General features: G+C 43.8%; 2 protein-coding genes across 5 annotated transcripts in view; both read left to right on the top strand.

The window, feature by feature from the left end:
* Positions 1–151: 151 nt before the first annotated feature.
* ccr12a (chemokine (C-C motif) receptor 12a) lies at positions 152–1745 on the top strand. The gene has a single exon (XM_031560177.2). It carries the CDS (start codon positions 337–339, stop codon positions 1465–1467), a length of 1131 nt encoding a protein of 376 aa, XP_031416037.1. The 5' UTR covers positions 152–336; the 3' UTR covers positions 1468–1745.
* A 2825-nt stretch (positions 1746–4570) lies between these two features.
* The window catches only part of hecw1b (HECT, C2 and WW domain containing E3 ubiquitin protein ligase 1b), a 37238-nt gene continuing 23716 nt past the window's right edge, over positions 4571–18092 (top strand). For 2 of the 4 annotated variants that reach the window (XM_031559667.2, XM_031559668.2), the window contains exons 1-5: positions 4571–5901; positions 13173–13500; positions 14533–14640; positions 16233–16327; positions 17925–18000. In XM_031559667.2, coding sequence (XP_031415527.1) covers positions 5872–5901; positions 13173–13500; positions 14533–14640; positions 16233–16327; positions 17925–18000 — 637 coding nt within the window. In that variant the 5' untranslated portion in view covers positions 4571–5871. Of the gene's footprint in view, positions 5902–10891; positions 10981–13172; positions 13501–14532; positions 14641–16232; positions 16328–17924; positions 18001–18092 lie in introns of all 4 variants that reach the window. The other 2 variants (XM_031559669.2, XM_031559670.2) reach the window with 2 other exon arrangements.

The raw sequence follows: 18092 nt of genomic DNA on the forward strand, positions 1-18092 counted from the left end.
GTGTGGTTATTGCACTCACATGCACATAATTCCCATTTCTCAGTTCTATGTTCTGGTTTTTCTTCTCATTGGAGGCTGTGAAGACTGCCTACTCTGTGACAGTGACAGGATGTGGACAGCGCAGGTGCTCTAAACAGTTGTGAAAGTTTGCACACACATCCTCTGCTCAGTCTGACATCGCCACAGCGTTCAACAGCAGCACCATTACCTCATCAATCATTTCAGATCATCACTGCAACATCCCACTCCAGTAATGAAAGGTAGTCGCTAACAATAACAACTTTAAATTGATCGGGCAGGGAGGGCTTTTTTTCTATTCTTTTTTTAACTGGACACATGAATTCCACCATGGATTCAGACATAGACACGAATTATGAAGATTTTCTGAATTTTTTGGCTGGCAATGACTCTTATGTAGAAACGAACCTAGGTTATGTAGAGAGTGGACATGTCCGTCTGTGTCAGAAGATGGACGTAGTGCACTTCGGTGCCAAGTACCTTCCGCCATTCTTCTACATGAACTTCATCATCAGCATCCTGGGGAACGGGCTGGTCCTCTACATCATCTACAAGTACGAGAAGCTTGGCACCGTTACCAACATCTTCCTGCTCAACCTGGTGATCTCTGACCTGCTGTTCGCTTGCAGCCTCCCCTTCTACGCTGTCTACCATGCCTCGGAGTGGATCTTCGGCCGGACCATGTGCAAGCTGGTGAGCAGCCTGTTCTCCGTGGGCTTCTACAGCTCCATTCTCTTTCTCACACTCATGACCTTCGACCGCTACCTTGCTGTGGTGCACGCCGTCACGGCTGCCAAACAGAGAAGGAAGGCCTATGCCATCAGCTCCTCCGTGGTTGTGTGGGTGGTGAGCTTGGCATCTAGTGTGAAAGAGCTGATTCTGCATGACACCCGCTCTGACCCAAAGTACGGCGAGCTGTGTGAGGACCTTGGCTACGACCAAAACTCCATGACGAAGTGGAAGCTGTTTGGCTACTACCAGCAGTTCATTATGTTCTTCATGATCCCCCTGGCCATCGTCCTCTACTGCTATGTTCGCATCACGGTGAGGGTCCTCTCCACTCGCATGAGGGAGAAGTGCAGAGCGGTGAAGTTGATCTTTGTCATCGTGCTCACCTTCTTCATCTGCTGGACCCCTTACAACGTAGTCATCCTCCTACAAGCCCTTGAGATGTCTTACAGTAGGCCTACAGACTGTCTGTCAGACACGCTAGACTACGCTCACTTTATCACGCGCAACCTGGCTTTCCTCTACTGTTGCATCAGCCCCGTCTTCTACACTTTTGTGGGTAAGAAGTTTCAGAACCACTTCAGGAAATTGTTGGCCAGACACATCCCTTGCCTGAAGTCATTCGTGCTCACAACAGACACCAGAAGCCAAACCAGCAAGACGACATCTTGTAAGAACCCTTATATGTTGACTGATAAGACATCAGTAAGGATGCTTTAATCAGTGACTTGAAGACCATAACTACAATATAGCGTAGTTGTCCCGACATTTTCCCCCCTGTGCTTATAGATAAGCACATAGTACCGGCTTTGGAAATTCCTCTTGATACTAATTGTAAAACTACAGTTGTGTCTCCTAAAATGTTGTTCTGTGTGCAATATAGTTTATATATGAACATGTATGAATTAGCTTTGAGCAGTAGTCATTTGAAGATACAAATATATCAAAGCTTTCTTTCCATTCTGCTGGTCAGAGGTACCTTTTTTTATTTCTCTCTTTATATGTTCAACAAAAGTAATTTCACAAATGAATCACCAAATCATTATATGAATATGAAAACAAAATTTTTAATTTTTTTTATTTTCACGTCAAGTTGTTCTTTCTGTTGTGTAAATAAGAAAAAAAATGTAAATAAATAAAGATGTAGTTCAGAATGAATCAAACAATCAATCATTCTATATTTATTCTTAGAGATATGGGCAAAATAACCTTAAACTTAAACCACAACTGCAAAGTTGTGGCTGTGAACTTGGTTGAGTCATGGCATAGAACATTGTATACAGAATGCAGCGGACCACAGTTTACTCATGGCATACATACAAACCCCTAAGATCAGATAGTCAATGCAGTTTACTCATATGGCATACATACAAACCCCTAAGATCAGATAGTCAATGCAGTGAATAGTTTCAGGTAGTAACATGGAAGTAGCTCTGACTGGCTTCAGCCATGCAGACAGAGAACAAAGAGAAATCAGCTCCTATGATTCATAAAGCCTTTCATAAATGTGGTATGATCCAAGTGTCTGATTATTAACTGTTCATAGTCCATTTAAAACAATATAGTATCGGGGTTATGAGACTGGGTAACTAAAACCCAACACAATCTAAACCTGTGTTTGAGTTTCTCGTTTCTCAGATCCACAGTGGCAGAATTAGACTTCCTTTCTCAGAAACATTGCATGAGTCAGTCTGATACTGATGACGTTGTTGTCAGCATGATGTATATTCTTGTAAGCATTGTTATTGCGAAATCACACTCACATACTGCTTCAAAGAACACTGTGATGCAAGCAAAACTCCAAGGAAACGCACTGACACATGCAACACAATAAAGAAAGAATAGAGTTCTTGATTTTTTCTTGAGTGATTGGGTCAGCATTACATAGCGTCATTTAGTGAACTTTACCAGTAGATGTCACTCCCAAATATTTTTCTTCTGTAACCCATATTATTTAGTTGGTCTGCTCTTTAACTGACTGATAAGGATAATATTTTGGATTATTAATGTTTATATAAATGTGGAAGCTTTGTAACTTTCAAATACACGTTCATGTTAAATGTGAGTTAGGTAAAGGTGTAGGTAAGTTGCCATGTCATAAAATTATGCCGGAGCAGGGTGACCAGATGCAAACCAATGACCGTAAAAACAATTGCACATGTCATGTTGATCAAAATATATTATGCAGCTTCTCTGTTGAATGGTCATATTCCCCAAAACATCTAGGCATCTCTTCACTGCCATGACATGCAAAATGGTGAAACCCTTTATCATTGTTTGGCAAACAAATATTTTATCAGTATCAGTGATACTGTATTTTTTATAATACAACATGTAATGTAACATTTATTCATTTTATTAATTACCTTGATGGTTTATGGGAGAAGGCTTGATTCAATGTCCAAATGCAGGAAATGTGTCTAAAGTGTCACGGGCCATTGAGCCAGACTGGATGTGCCAGGCCAGCATGGGGGAAATATACAGTAATAATATTTGCCACTATGTCAGAGAACAAGGTATTCAGTCATATTTTCACCATTGGGCTTTACAGCACACAAAATCTCTCCAGGGAATTATCGCTCAGCCCTTAGAGTGGTTTTTCTAAGGACCAGTATGCCAAATGACTGTACAGTATGTAGGCCACACAAACACCATCTGGGAATAGTTTTGTGGCCTCAGAAATGTTGATTACTATTAGTTCCATCTACTATTTCCTTCACTGCAATACAGAAATGATTTCTTGAATGAAGGTTGAAAGTCTATGATCATCAGTCTTGTGATTGTATACTGTGCAAGTACTTGGTTCACAAAGAATGTTTGTGGCATGCCATTTGTTTTCCAGATTGTTTGTCAGCAGGTTATAAAGGAGGTTACTGTCTTGTTTCTTAGAGGTAATTTTTACATCCCTCTACTACACGCTTACTGTGTGCAAACAACGAGTTTGAAACTTGTTGTGTTGAAATTAGTGACATGGATAACATTCAGCTTTAACAACATAGTATTCAGTTAGTTGGAGACGGGTTACAATGATCAAACACTGTTAGTGAAAGAGAGACAGCAAAATGAAAATCTGGAAATAAGGAAAACACTTTCAGGGTTCACTATTACATTGGCAAGAGAATGACAGAGAATGGCGTCATTCCACTGCCACTGCCACAGCACGCCTGGTCGCCTGGTATTTTTACTATGTAACTTTGGGGTACAGGGCACAAGGCCTCTCACGAGAACTATGTAATGCTAGCGTTGGTATAGCAACTGTCACTCAAGAGTCGTTCGAAAGCCATTATGACGTCGCTTGGACACTATTTGGCGCCCGGACACTATTTGCCATGACAGCTTTGCCATGGCACCACATCACGCAACAACAACTAGACCCATGCGCTAGCTACAAGAGGAAGCTAGCGCAGTATTCTCTGTTTGGACATCATGGCAGAGGCGAAGAAAAAATGAGGAAGACATTGTCGGAGGATAGGAAGAGAAAAAGACACAGTAACCGCGCAAGAGACCGAACAAGTAACCGAGCAAGTCAGATGCCGAGCTCAGTAATAAGTTGTTAAACGTCTTGTTGTGTTGCGCTTGCTTGATGTTTGGCTGTGTTAGATAAGTTGTCGACTCGCTTGTTTTTATCATGAACATTCCTGCTATGTTATTTATGAAAGAATTCGACATAGGCTGTAACCTTATTGGTGTCATCCCTGTCTCACAGAGATTTGTAGTTTTTCCAGAAGCCCAAAGTCATCAACCTGTCCTGTCTCAGACTAGCATCCAAATAAATTAATCTCACATCACAAGGCTGGATTCGTCACATGAGCTGCTGTCTTGTCTTGGTCCTTTCTTGTCTTTGCGAGTCTGTTTTGGTGTTTTGTTTTGTTATTTTGCTATGTAGCCTAATGGCTTGTCTCCAACCAGTTTAAAGTCTTCCTTAGTTGCCTATTACTCCCTGAGGGTTTCCTTTTGTCTGTCATTTCCTATAGTTTAATGGCTTGTGTTTTTTCTGTAGCTTACTTTCTCTTCTTTCTTTTCTAGCTTTTGTTTTCAGTAATTCCCCTCCCTAGAGTGTTTGCCAGTGGTAATATAACCATGCTGTCTGTCTGGGCCCTGATTTTTAGATGTATACTGATGATAATAAAACCTTTTCTATTTTTGATTTTTTTTTCTAATAAACAAATTATGGGATTCACGACTCTTGTGTGGTGTGTTTGAACCAGTGTTTCTAAGGCCGGTGTGCCTAGTTGAATGTTAGTTTAATATTCTCTGGGTGAAATTCCTTGGGTGGCGTAGTCTGGCTACTTAGACAGGGCTGTGGGGCTCCCCCTTATTTGATCAAGTTCAGTTTGAATTCTAGTTTTATTGTTTTGGGTTTTTTGTTCAGTTCCATTATCCATATTCGTGGTTTGATGTATCTGTTAATTGTTCTCTTATCCTTTCTCTTTTTACTACTTTTAATTACTTTACTTTTAATTCTTACTACTTTTACTTATATTCGTTTTAGCTTTTCCTTGCTTACCTTCTTTTTCTTGTTTTTATTTTGTTATTTTGGTCTTTTTTTCATTCTTTCAATTTAATTGCTTTTATGTCCTATATGTCTTTTTAATCTCTTAATCAATTTTCTTTTCTTCTTTATTGTAACTGTCAATTGATTTGCCTCGACCGGAAAGCACTTTGGTTAAACTCTTGTTGTTTTTAAATGCTGTATAAAGAAATGTGATTTCACTATGGCACTTGTCTTTTAGCGCTCTCCGATAAACAGCTCTCTGCTTCAGCGTATGATCCATGTGTAACCTGACAAATTGAAGTGATCAATTCCGGATGCATTGATTTAGCACGTGTGCTTCATCCACTGACCACGGCTAGAGGTGCGCTTGCTCAAGATACAAAAGCGTGCATGCGCAAAGGAGGACAACTGAGGGGCGGGTGGACCAGGCGTAGAAATCACACAGATCGCTCGCCCATTGGTTGCAACCGTGCTGGTACCCAGGAAAGAGGAAGGAGGCTCCATCAAGCAACTAACAGATCGCAAATGATGCTGGGAGAGGGACGCTGCGTGATGGCGAATACAGGACTGCTTGTATCAGTGCAACATCGGAAAATGTCCTCTGGGATTTGAGGGATCGCGTTTGGAGTATGATTCACCGTCAGGTCATACTGTCTCAGGTGAGTGATTGATGGAGGGTGTGTTATTTGTATATCGACATACAGCACTGCCACGTGAAGTCACGGAGAATAATCGAGATACGCTGTGTTAGTGGTAGTCTACTACTCGCCTTGAATATAGACATACAGCATTGTTGCCGTACTCTCGATGCCTTATTAGCATACAGCTGCTGCTGCATGACCAGGCCCAGTCAATCATCCGATCTAGATAAGGGATGCTGGGATGTTGTGTCTTTGGGTGTGTGTGTGTGTGTGTGTGTATGTGTGTGTGTGTGTGTGTGTGTGTGTGTGCCCGCCCGTGCGTGTGTGTGCCCGTGCGTGCGCGCGCCAGGTGTGTGGCCAGCGCAAGGCAGTAATCCTGTGCTATATCTAGCTCTATATCGCGCGGTTTGATGTCGAAATAGAAAACGTGTTCTCCTAAACGTCACAGCGACTCGGTGACAGATTTTTCCAGAGTGAAATGAATGCTAGGGTGAACGCACACTTCATTCTGCGCGCAATGTTTGGGGTATTTGCAGGCGACTCTACCACGATGGTTTAGGCTTGGACAATGTGTAGGTAGGGAGGCATGGGATGACAAAGCAGTATACTTATATCTCCATGAAATCTGAGTCAGGAAATCCATATTGTATCCATATTCTGTACACCTTCTGTTTGTACTGTTCTGTAGTGGGTGGTAATAGTAAAGTATTAATAATAAATTATTGTTGAATCTTCACCTTATATTTACTTCAACCTTTATTACTTTAACTTTATCAGTTTAGTCTGATAAACCATCTAAATGCTCACACACTCTTATCTGTTTCCCTAAAAAGAGTAGTCTCATCACCTCTGTAAGTCATTGATATACTGTATGTCTGTGCTGGACATGACAGCTAAATTCAACAACAGCTGGTCAAAGCCTGAATAATGTTGACCAGGATAAGAGATTGTCCAGATTAGTATTGATCCACCTGCCCGTGGGGCTTGAGGAAGCTCCTACATGGAATAGGGACCAGCTGTATATTGATCCCCTTGTATTGCCACCCTGAAGAAAAGCTCCCGGAGAGCAAGGGCTTCGTTCACTCCCAAAGAGTGTATTCTTAGGTAGCCCAACATGAGGTCAAAAGTAGGATAATCAATAGATGACAGTCGTCCGTATAGTGCACCACACAGCGGTGAAATGGACCACTGAGTGTTTCTCAAGGCTAGTCTCATGCACTTTATTTTGCAATTCAGCATGTCTTTTTTTCCTGCTCTTTGTTTCTCCCCATCTGAAGGTTTCCCCTGATATCATAGGCGAGTTCACGATTTCAATCCAATACACTTTTTGTCAGATTCAGTGAATTGGTCCTCACGGTCCTCTCACTGTCAGTTCCGTGTGTGTGTGTGTGTGTGTGCTCCAAGAAACTCTGGTGGTTGTACTATAGAAAACAAACATATCACACAATTAAATACACAATCCCAGCCCGTCATCACGTTGCTGGTGGAACAAGGGGTGTAATTCAAGGAACAAGGAGTGTACTTTGATTCGCTGTCGAGCTCAAATAGCAACAACCTTTTGCAAGAATTGCAGACTGTACCTTTAGGCTCACGGCTGTGAGGAAGCAGAGTTTGTAGGAAGCCTATTTGGAAGTAATCCCGCAATCTCTGGATGTGTGCTGATGATAGGAGTCGTGATCCATCTCAGCCCAGCAGTCTTGGGAGTGACACTTGACAGCTGAATGGCTCAGTGATTTGATAATGGATGGATGGATGGATGGATGGATATCTACATTACACCACTTGCTGGGGATGGTTGGGTGGCTGGGGTTGACCGTGTCTCTGCCATTTAACCGAAGAAGGGAAAGCACAGGAAATTAAATTAGGGTGGAATTCTGTTGTTGCTGTCGTCTCTTACTGACATTATAGAGGGCTCAGGGCACATTGTAATGGCTGACTGTGGGGACACCCATACTGACCTACAAATGCCCTTCTCCTCGTCTGTGGTACTCACACATGCTTTCTCTACCATTTTATTCCTCACCCTGAGGTAATCCTCTATATTTTTTGTCTGTCCTTAAAAGTAATAAATCAGAATTTAGAGCAGATTGTGTATTCCACAGGATATTTCAGTTCAGTGCAACCCATAGAAAGCTCACTGTGAAATCTCAATGCGACATTTTCTGTGTTTGTATACAATCCCTACACTGCTTACTTCCACACTGTCTGATAATCATCACAGGTACACCACATCACAGCTGATGATCATCACAGGTACACCACGTCAAAGCTGACTTTCCCATCTGCCTCTGATCTCACCCGGATTGTATTTCAATGTCACCTGGTACCTGAGGATATTACAAACAAGCTCATAATACCAACCGAAAATTAAGCCTGTGACCTCCAGGTAGAGCAGGCTTTATACTCGCCAGCATTGCCTGTATAGAATTACATATAATTGAACAGGTTTGAATGTTAACTTAATTGAATTAAGCTGGATTGAACTGAATTGATCCTGATTCAATTGAATTAAACCGAGGTGAACTAAACTGAGCTGAGCTGAATTGAATGTGAAGCTGTGTTGTCATGCTCTGCTAGCACAGGCGGGGGGGGGGGGGGGGGGGGGGGGGGGGGGGCGCGCCTCTGCGTGGGACCGTCCCGATGGGAGCGGGAGCGGGAGTGGGAGTGAAAATGCTGAGGCTGCCTCCCAGCAGTGTAAAAAATGCATGGAGTCATGAGTCATTCAGCCGGAGCGGGGACGGCACCAAGACGTTTGTGGGATGGCCAAACGATGAGCACTGCTGGTCTGTCATTGAGTTTATGGGAGGGGAGGGTGTGAGAGAGACAGAGAGTGAGAAATGGAGAGAGAGAAAGAGAGAAAGAGAGAAAGTGAGCGCATGTGATTCTAAACCCATCATATACAGTACCCTGAAGAATATCCAGCTAAGGGGTTAGCGAGCGCTAATGGGGACATTGAGCTAACTCTGCCACCATTGATGATTTGGTGAGTTTTCTTTGTTGAGGATGACCACACAGCCTAATTTTTCCTGTCTGTATTAGACCTCAGGCAGTGAAGCATAAGAGAGGAGAGGAGTTTTTCTCAGCAACATGAGCGCATTAAGTTTCCTCAGCTCTTGCCCCTGCATGCATATCAAAGGGAGTCACTGAGGGCCTTGAGCCAAGCTGTTTCATTCTGATTGATTGCCCAGAGGGAGCGGAAGAGGAGAGCAGAAGAGGAGACTGCCATGCCGTGTTGCCCTGATATTTAATGTAATGACTTGACAGGTTTTATGTGGTTATAATTCATTGTGTCAGTCTGAGGACGACGATATTTGCGGAGTCTTTGTTAGCGGGAGCATCGTCTGCAACAGTGTTACCTTCAGTCCCTCCCTCTCCGTAAAGCAGCTGACAGAGATCTGGCACTGATCAGGCCTTGATCAGGCCTGTGTCTGTTCTGTAGTCAGCTGCTATCCGTGAGAGTCCTGGTCATTCACACTTGTCTTTTTTATTATCTGATCTGGCTTGAATAAAAAAAGGCCTCAGGGTTCCTAACCAATTGAATTTGTGGTGTAATATAACACTCCCTATAAAGCCCCATAGAGTAACGAGAATATGCATATGAAACAGACATGCAGCAGATTGAATACCCTCATTGGGCCCCACCCATTGTATAGTTTTACTCCAGGGGGGTATTCCTAGTACGTGGTTTAGTGACCAACCCGGATAAGCTAACTCTGAGTAAGTGGTAAACCTCCTAATAGAAGAGCCCTATGGCTTCATTCTCCTAGCAAAACAAAGCCATAGGGATCTTCTTTTAGGAGGTGTACTCTTTACTATGAGTAAACTTATCGGGGTTAGTCACCAAACCACGTACTTGGAATACCCCCCTGGTAGTACACACATCATACACACTTATGTCACAGGTCCAGATAGCAACTAACCCTAGGCCAGATTTGGCCCTCATCTGGCCCTGATTTGTTCTAGAGATGCTATCCACGAAGGTCCGTGTCATTACTTGACCAACCCCACTCTCACTCGTGTCATATTGCTAAATCGTTATAGATTGTGTTTTGCCTTTCACTTTTCATTTTTGCTCATTAAGTCCATTGGCACTGCACACTTTCAATTTGTTATTTGCACTTTTTTGAAATAGTAGTATTCCTTGTCATTAATAGTTATTTTGGTTGTCAAATGATCTGACCTTATCGCTTAGACCACAAATATAATCTGAAACCCTGTATTTTCACTTCCTGTGTCCCTTCGGATCATCTCTGAGCACATTTATGCAAACTCGAATGATCTTAGATTAAAACAAAGACTGGGTCAGATCAGAGCTGAGCACACTGATGAAGGATTACCCCCATTATTTATACAACATTTAGGGAAAGTCTTGTCCGATGTATTGGTGAAAGTCTTGGCATTTTGCTGAACACTTATTTATTTTCATATGCAGGTTTATCTTGAAGTTGGTGGAATAAGAGTGTCAGAGATTGTACAGAAAACTGTTAATACAATATTTTATTGATGGTTCGTGGAGTGAATTCAAGAGAGAATTTAATTGCCTGTCATCATTGAATAAAGTAAGACATGAATGAATCGCAAATAATGCAGAAATTCCATACTTTTGCGAAAATGGTGCGGAAAAATTGCAAGCCGCAGTTGTAATTGCAGGAAATCCTTGAATTCTTGAAGTCCTGCAGAGACTGACATTTGTTTTGATTTTATGCTCATTTTGTCTCCCACTGAACCAGTTTCCATTATGTGTGTGTGTGTGTGTGTGTGTGTGTGTGTGTGTGTGTGTGTGTGTGTGTGTGTTATTGTGGTGGGTCACATCTTCTATTTTGACTCTGCCCCTATGACCTTTGACCTCTGAGTGAGCTCTCAGTAAGTGCACCTGACTCTCTTCAACCCTCCAGGTAGGCTGAGGTGGTCAGGACAAAAGAGTGCGTGTGTGTGTGTGTGTTAGTAGTGATAAGCTGCAAGTTTTTTGCCTTTCAAGCTCTAACCTTACACCATCTCACCTCATCAGAGTCCTCCGCTCCTCTGAAGTGCCTACCCATGATGCATTGCCCCGGTAGCACCCTGCCTACACTCTGATTGGGCGCTTCAGTGCTGTAGGTACTGTTGCAAGTTTATCTGTTTTTTTTAGATTATGATTAAGTTAATAAGATAAGAAAACACACCAAACCCAAACACTACTCCCTCTCTCCTCTTCTCTCTCTCCCTCTCTCCTCTTCTCCCTTCTCTCTTCACCCCTCTCCTCTGCACGTTACTCCCTTGTCACGGTGTGATTCATTCTCATTTCCATGCTGGCTCAGTTTCCTGGTTGCAGTCATGACCTCGAATAAACTCATGGACGCCCAAGGACAAACAAACACACACACACACACACACACACACACTCACACACACACTGGCTCTCTGTAGTGACCACTGAGTGTGGAGTGGGCCAGCGATAACATTGATCCATCCAAGATGCCAGACAGCTCTAAAGAATTATTGTATTGTTGCTTGGCTCATCTTGCTCTGAGTGCTCTGTGTGTGTGTAGCGTAGTCGTGTGCGCTGTGGCTGCACTGATACGTTGAAAACTGTTAAATAGGGTATTTATTAGTATCCATGCTTCAAAGTGTAATCGAGACACTTTGCATAACAAAGGATTGGCGTATGAGATTATGCTTAGCGCTCTTGCTATGCTTTGCTATGTTACATCCTATATGTCATGCACTGTTGAAAGAATCAAAACATCAGCACATGGTAACCCTAGGTGTTATTGGCTGAGTGAAAGAAAGCACAGACAGGCAAATTAAAAGGACGAGGCGTGAAGAGAGGGAGTTGAAGGTGAAGGGGAATGAAATGGCAGTGAAAGTACAACATCAGACATACGTAGGATGAGTGCGTGCGTGCGTGCGTGCGTGCGTGCGTGCGTGCGTGCGTGCGTGCGTGCGTGCGTGCGTGCGTGCGTGCGTGCGTGTGTGTGTGTGTGTGTGTGTGGTGTCAGGTTAGAAGCTTGTGCTGTTCATACAGTTTTCAGTAGAAAGGGAAAAAAGGAGGAAAAGGGGTGTTGCCTCTTTCTTTCTGTCACTTTCTCTCTTTCTTTCTGTCTTTCTTTTTTTCTTTCTTTCTTTCTGTCTTTCACTCCATTTTTGTAATTCTCTTTCTCTCTCTCTCTCTCTCTCTCTCTCCCCCATCTCCTCTCCTGCAGGAAAGCAGTTAAAAAGAGCAGAGCTGCCCAGAGGGGGGTGGCCCCCAGAGGGCATGTCATTACCATAATACCCCCCAGCCCATCACCACACAGCCCATCACAGCACAGAGCAGAGCAACTTGCCACATGGGCACCATCGCTCTGACGCTAGCTATGCCGCTGACGCACACTCTACTCTAGACCCCCTTGGGAAGGAGATTAACTTCCTGATACTGGAGGTTAAGAAGAGCACTGAATCTCTGCCTGGCAGGACAGAGCGATTATCACTAGCAGACTTTCATCACACAGGAAACACGGTGTATTTATGGAATGAAAATGCTTACAGATGTGTGGCGTCATAGAGCAGTTGCAGGAGTCAGTGTGATGAGGTGGTTTGTTGCTATAGTTTCCAAAGGTACAGCTTTGATCCAGCAGATTAGGGGAAACTACCAATCAGGTGTTTTGTATGTGGATACCTTCTCTACCCTTATGTTTGAAGACATTGTTAGCAAAGATTCTAGAATGAGGGGCGTGATTTTCTGTGGTCTTTAATCTTAACTATGGTAACTATGAAATGTCATGGAATCTGCAGCACTCAGGTTCAGAACTGGAATCCTGTTCTCACTCTCGTCCCCCAGGAAGATGAATACCTCATCTTACAGCCAGACCTACTGTGCTTGCTCCACATATTTAAAACAAACCCTGCTGTGCACCTTCATTTGCATGTGTTTTTGACACCAAAAGCTTTCCACCACCAGTTCCATTAAACACACTGGTTTATGGGATATGACAATTCCATGACCTTTCACTCACACGCTGTAAAATGTACTATTTGGCAGATCTACTGACTTTGCTTGTGTCTTGACCTGGAACCCTGCCTCACATATCCTCCAGTAAGATGAATACCTCATCTTACAGGGAGATTTACTGTGCATGCTGCCAAAAGATTCATTTTTATAGGCCTATATAAGCCTTGTCTTTGCAAATTTGCCTTAAGTCAAGGGGTTGGTGTTGTATTGTTATTTCCACCAACAAAGTTCCAATAAACACAGATTTTACAACTTTACACAGATAAACAGATTTGATTGAGTATGACCCAGTCCATTGTTTTTCTGTTCTCCCACCCAGAACTTGTACCAGAACCGGATTCTCGGGCTGGCCATCATGGCCTCCCCGTCTCGCATCTCCCAGAACCGCCGGCGTTCCAAGGATCCGATCCGGCACAGCTTCAACCCGGAGCAGTTCCCCAACGTGGACTTCCAGAATGGCGTTCCAGAGGACCTGGTAGGCCTGCCACGCTCCACAAGCGACACAGACCTGGTGACCTCGCACAGCCGATCCACGCTGGCCGTCAGTGCCTCCCACTACACCATTGGCCAATCACAGGACATCACCCTCAGCTGGGACATTAAGGATGAGGTGGACGCGGGGGACTGGATCGGGATGTACCTTTTTGGTAAGTATTGATAATAATGTTTTCAGATAGTGAAAGAAGAGTCTGGTAGCATGCACTATATAGATGAGGATGCACCTCATGTGTACGTAGAGTGTTGGTTTAGCTAAATATGTCAGAGGGGTTTGGGTAAGAAACATCAGTGAGACTGGATCAAGAAGCACCTCACTGGTGATCATAAAAAGTCTTGGGGTAGCTACTGTAAGTATGCAGGAGTGGCTGGGTAATCTTGGTATAGTCAGTAAGACTGGATAAGTATTGCACTGCTCTTAAACATATATATATATATATATATAATATAATATAATTGACTAAAATTCAATAATAGGAAGATTAACCACATCATCATCTGTGAAACTGGAATGACATGTGCCTCATTGCGAAGCACTGTCCGTGAGGAAGTGTGTCAGGATAAATGACGCATATCAGTGTAGCAAGAGGTGGCTGGATGCCCAGGTCGAGAGAGAGAGAAGACAGAATAAAACAGACAGAGTTGAAGAGGGAAGTCACAGGAGAACAGAGGAAAGGAGTGAGACTAAAAGAAAGAGGACGAAAGGGGATAGAGGACTGTAAGAGAAAGGGAGAGAGGGAGAGAGAGAGAAAGAGAGAGAGAGAGAGAGAGGGAGGGAGAGAGAGAGAAAGAGAGAGAGAGAGAGGGAGGGAGAGTAAGACAGAGAGGACCTTAAGAGGAAGAAAAGGGAGCGAGAGAGAGGGAGAGGTGAACATGAAAGAGGCTAAGCAAAGAGAGGCAGTCATAGAGACGTGTGTGTGAACAGGAGAGGATATGAGAGGTGTGTGTACACAGGAGAGGACAGGGGAGGTGTGTGTCGACAGGTGGGGAGGTGAGGGGGGGGGTGTGTGTGTGTGTGTAGACAAGGAAAGGGGCTGTAAAGCTGTCTGCTTCACTCTGCTCTCCCTAATCATATCTGCCTCTTCAAATCTGCCCTCTCTCATACACTCCCAGAGTGCCGCACAACACAGCGTATATAGCTTTGTTCTTTTAAATGATGAATTCCAATGCATTCCCTGTTTCAGATGAAGTCCTGTCGGAGAACTTTTTGGACTACAAGAACCGCGGCGTGAACGGCTCCCACAAAGGCCAAATAGTGTGGAAGATTGAGGCCAGCTCCTATTTTGTGGAGCGTAAGTACTTCTCTTCAAGCATCTTCTGCCCACAGGATGTGTCGCCCACTCTGAAGAAGAAAAAAACCACACAGAAAGATCAGAAAACTGGCAAAACATAGCGCCACCCTGGTGAAGTGGTTCTGCCCAGATCCGTATTGCAATGAATTGTAAAGCCATCATGCTGCGTTATGGTGTTATATCACGTTGATTTGGTTAATGCTTAGAGCTATTATTAGCCATAGATTGTGTGAAATTGGATTTAGAATTGAATTTAGGATTTCCTTAATAGAAACCAGTGTTTCAGCATGACGCAATACAGCCCTATCAGTAGCAGTTACTAGGAATTAATACCACACCTACTGTATTTTTAAGCACCCTGGCCCTGTGAACATTTCTGTTGAATTCTTCCCACTTCTTTCTCAGACTTGTGTGTTCCTGTGGAGGGGGTAATGCTGTAGTCTCCACTGGTTCCAGTGGCAGAGCAGCCTGGTTGTGGTCAGGCAGGGGGGAGTACAGAGAGAAAAGGAGAAGTGAACGAACGTGGCTTTGCTTTACTTCTGCTCCTCCCTGTCATCCTTTCCTTCCTCCTTTCTACTCCCCTCTTGCACTGCTCCTCCACCTCATTCTCATCTTCCTCTCACACCTCATCTTCCCCCCTCCCATTCTACTCTTCATCCTCTCCTCTTGCTAGTCTTCCTCCTAAGAGTAGCTTCACAAACCTCTCGTGACACTGCCCTGTAGCCCATGAGTGATAATGCCAACAGAGGCAACACTTAACACACAATAGAGGTTCATTTTCTTCCGTGCAGTTCCCATTGCAACATTGTTTTACCACTACAAGTCTTACAAATTATAAAAAGCCTAGATATTACTATATTTTATAATGTTAGGTTTAGAATTGTTTCATAAACCATGTAAGAGTTGCAACTGTCTCTGTTGATTTTATCATTTTGTAATATTACTTGGGTCATCTAAGCTCCAATGCATTTATGTGCTTTAGTGGTAATTTGTTGCGTTGCTATAGGAGTGGTCTCTAGACCCATTAAAGTTGTTATGCAACTCTTATCAGTGTTACTCTATGGAGATTATGTGTAATCTTATGTCATTTCTCCCCTCTCTAATTGACGGTTGACTTTGAAACCTTCAATCCTTGCTTATACTCTATATCTGTAATTCTCACTGGCTCCAGAACAGCTTTACCTGATGCAGTGTATATAAAGTATGTGTATGTATGTATGCATATACTGTATGTGTATGTACATATGTATATATAGTTCTCCTTTATTATCTATTATCTATCTGATACAACCTATGTAGTTCTCACTTACTCAGAGCAGTACTAACTGATACAGTTTCTGTTGTTCTCACTGATTCTAGAACAGTCCTAGCTGATACATCCTCCTTAGTTCTTACTGATTCCAGAACAGAACAGTTCCTGTTTGGTGCCACATTGTTTACCTGCTTGATAGTTGTCGTCTACACAGACATTAGGTCATAGGCTAATGGACTTGACCTTAATCTCTGCTCTCTCTCGCTCTCTCTCTCTCTCTCTTTCTCTCTCGCTGACTCCTGCTGTCTGTCTTACCTTGGCCTGCTCCTTGACCAATCAGCGGAGACTAAGATCTGCTTTAAGTATTACCACGGAGTGAGCGGTGCACTGAGAGCCACCACCCCCAGTGTGACAGTGAAAAACCCCTCTGTACCGGTAGGTGTGTGTTTGTGTGTTTGTGTGTTTGTGTGTCTGTGTGTCTGTGTGTCTGTGTCTGTGTCTGTGTCTGTGTCTGTGTCTGTGTCTGTGTTCTGTGTCTGTGTCTGTGTCTGTGTGTGTGTGTGTGCGCGTGTGCATGTGTGTCCTAAGCATAAATGTCTTTGTGTATATGTGTGCGTTTTTTGAGTATATGTGCAAAGAGTCTTGGTGTGTGTTTGCATGAATGTGTAGGTGTGTTTGTGTGTGTGTGTGTGTGTGTTACCCTGTGTAGTACCCTTTGTCTGTCTTCCTCCTGCCAACACATAATGGAAGTCACATCAGGAGCCTGTGCTCTCTACTCTGTGTCAATCCTTCTCTTTTAATCCCCTCATGTCATGTGACCAAACTATATATAAAAAAAACACAAACAATAAACACAAATAAACACAGCTTCATCAGGGTGGCACGGGCCCCTCTGGGGGATATAAATAGAGCGCAGAGGTTTATCTTTGCTGATGGTGTTATGAAGGGCAGTCAGACGGGGTGATGCTGTGCGGTGCGGGCGGAACGGCGCCATCTGTGCGGCTCCTCCTCAGCTGTGCTGATTACAGCGGGCACTGGCAGAGATGTGGATAATCTGGAGTCTATTAATATCAGCCACAGCCCCAGGGCCACCACAGGTTGTCATTTCTGATGGCTTTAGTTTGACTTACCTCCACCTCCTGTCTCTCTCCGTCTAGTGTGTTCTCTCTAACTCCCTTCTCTCACTTCAGTGCTGTCTCTCTCTCCCTCTCACCTTCTGTCTCTCCTCCTTTCTTCCTTGTTCTTCCTCCCCCCTCCCTCTCTCCCTCTCTCTGCCTCCCTCCGTCTCCCTCGTTGCTCTCCCGATCTCTGGTGTGTCTGGTGGCTTCCTGTTTGTCTGCTGGTGTCTGTCTGTGTCAATGCCATGGATGAATCTGAGCCACAGACAGAGTTTGACTTTAGATGACCAAGACACTCAAGGAGCTCTCGGCCTAAAATGGTGAGAGAAAGAGAGAGAGAGACAAGAGATTGAGAGAGACAAACAGATATACAAAAGAGTGATAGTGTGTGTGTGTGTGTGTGTGTGTGCATGTGAGAGAAAAAGGGAGCGAGAGGATAGAGTTGGTGTATGTATTTTTGTGTGTGTGTGTGTGTGTGTGTGAGAGAGAGAGAGAGAGAGAGAGAGAGAGAGAATTGTGTGTGTGTGTGTGTGTTTTAGTGAAGAACTCAGAGCTTATCTTGGTCTGAGTGGACTCCATGTAGAAAAGGGATTTAGTGATTTCAACGGGATTTTGGCTGATTTGGAGACTAGGGGAGGGGGGTGGGGGTGGGGGTGAGAGAAGTGGTGGGTTGGCTCAGCAGGTGGGTCAGCGAGGTCATTGGTGACTGGTGTGGCCAATGTGACGGGGCCCTTTCACATTGTCTCCAGGACTGCAAATTATTATGGTGTGTGTCTGTATAAATGTAAATTGTATGCAGTGTGTTTGACCCTGTGTGTTGTGAAAGCGTGTGTGTGTGTGCATATGTGTGTGTGTGTGTGTGTGTGTGACTGAGTCAGAGTCAACATCCAAACTTCCCTCCTTTTTCTCTGTAGGTGTTTAAGCCTCCGTCTGCAGAGGATGTTCCGCAGAGCCAGGGCAGCAGAAGACTTATCAGCTTCTCACTCTCAGGTGAACCTTAACGCTGTGTTTGTAAACAAACCTGCACCCAGCTCAACGAATGTGTGTCAGCAACTTGTACTTGAAGGGAAAAAGGAATTTAG

The sequence above is a fragment of the Clupea harengus genome, chromosome 22, assembly GCF_900700415.2.
Source record: "Clupea harengus chromosome 22, Ch_v2.0.2, whole genome shotgun sequence".
Classification (NCBI taxonomy): Eukaryota; Metazoa; Chordata; class Actinopteri; order Clupeiformes; family Clupeidae; genus Clupea; species Clupea harengus.

Excerpts from the sequence above, each read along its gene's own strand:
- ccr12a (XM_031560177.2), top strand. The coding sequence starts at position 337 with ATGAATTCCACCATGGATTCAGACATAGACACGAATTATGAAGATTTT.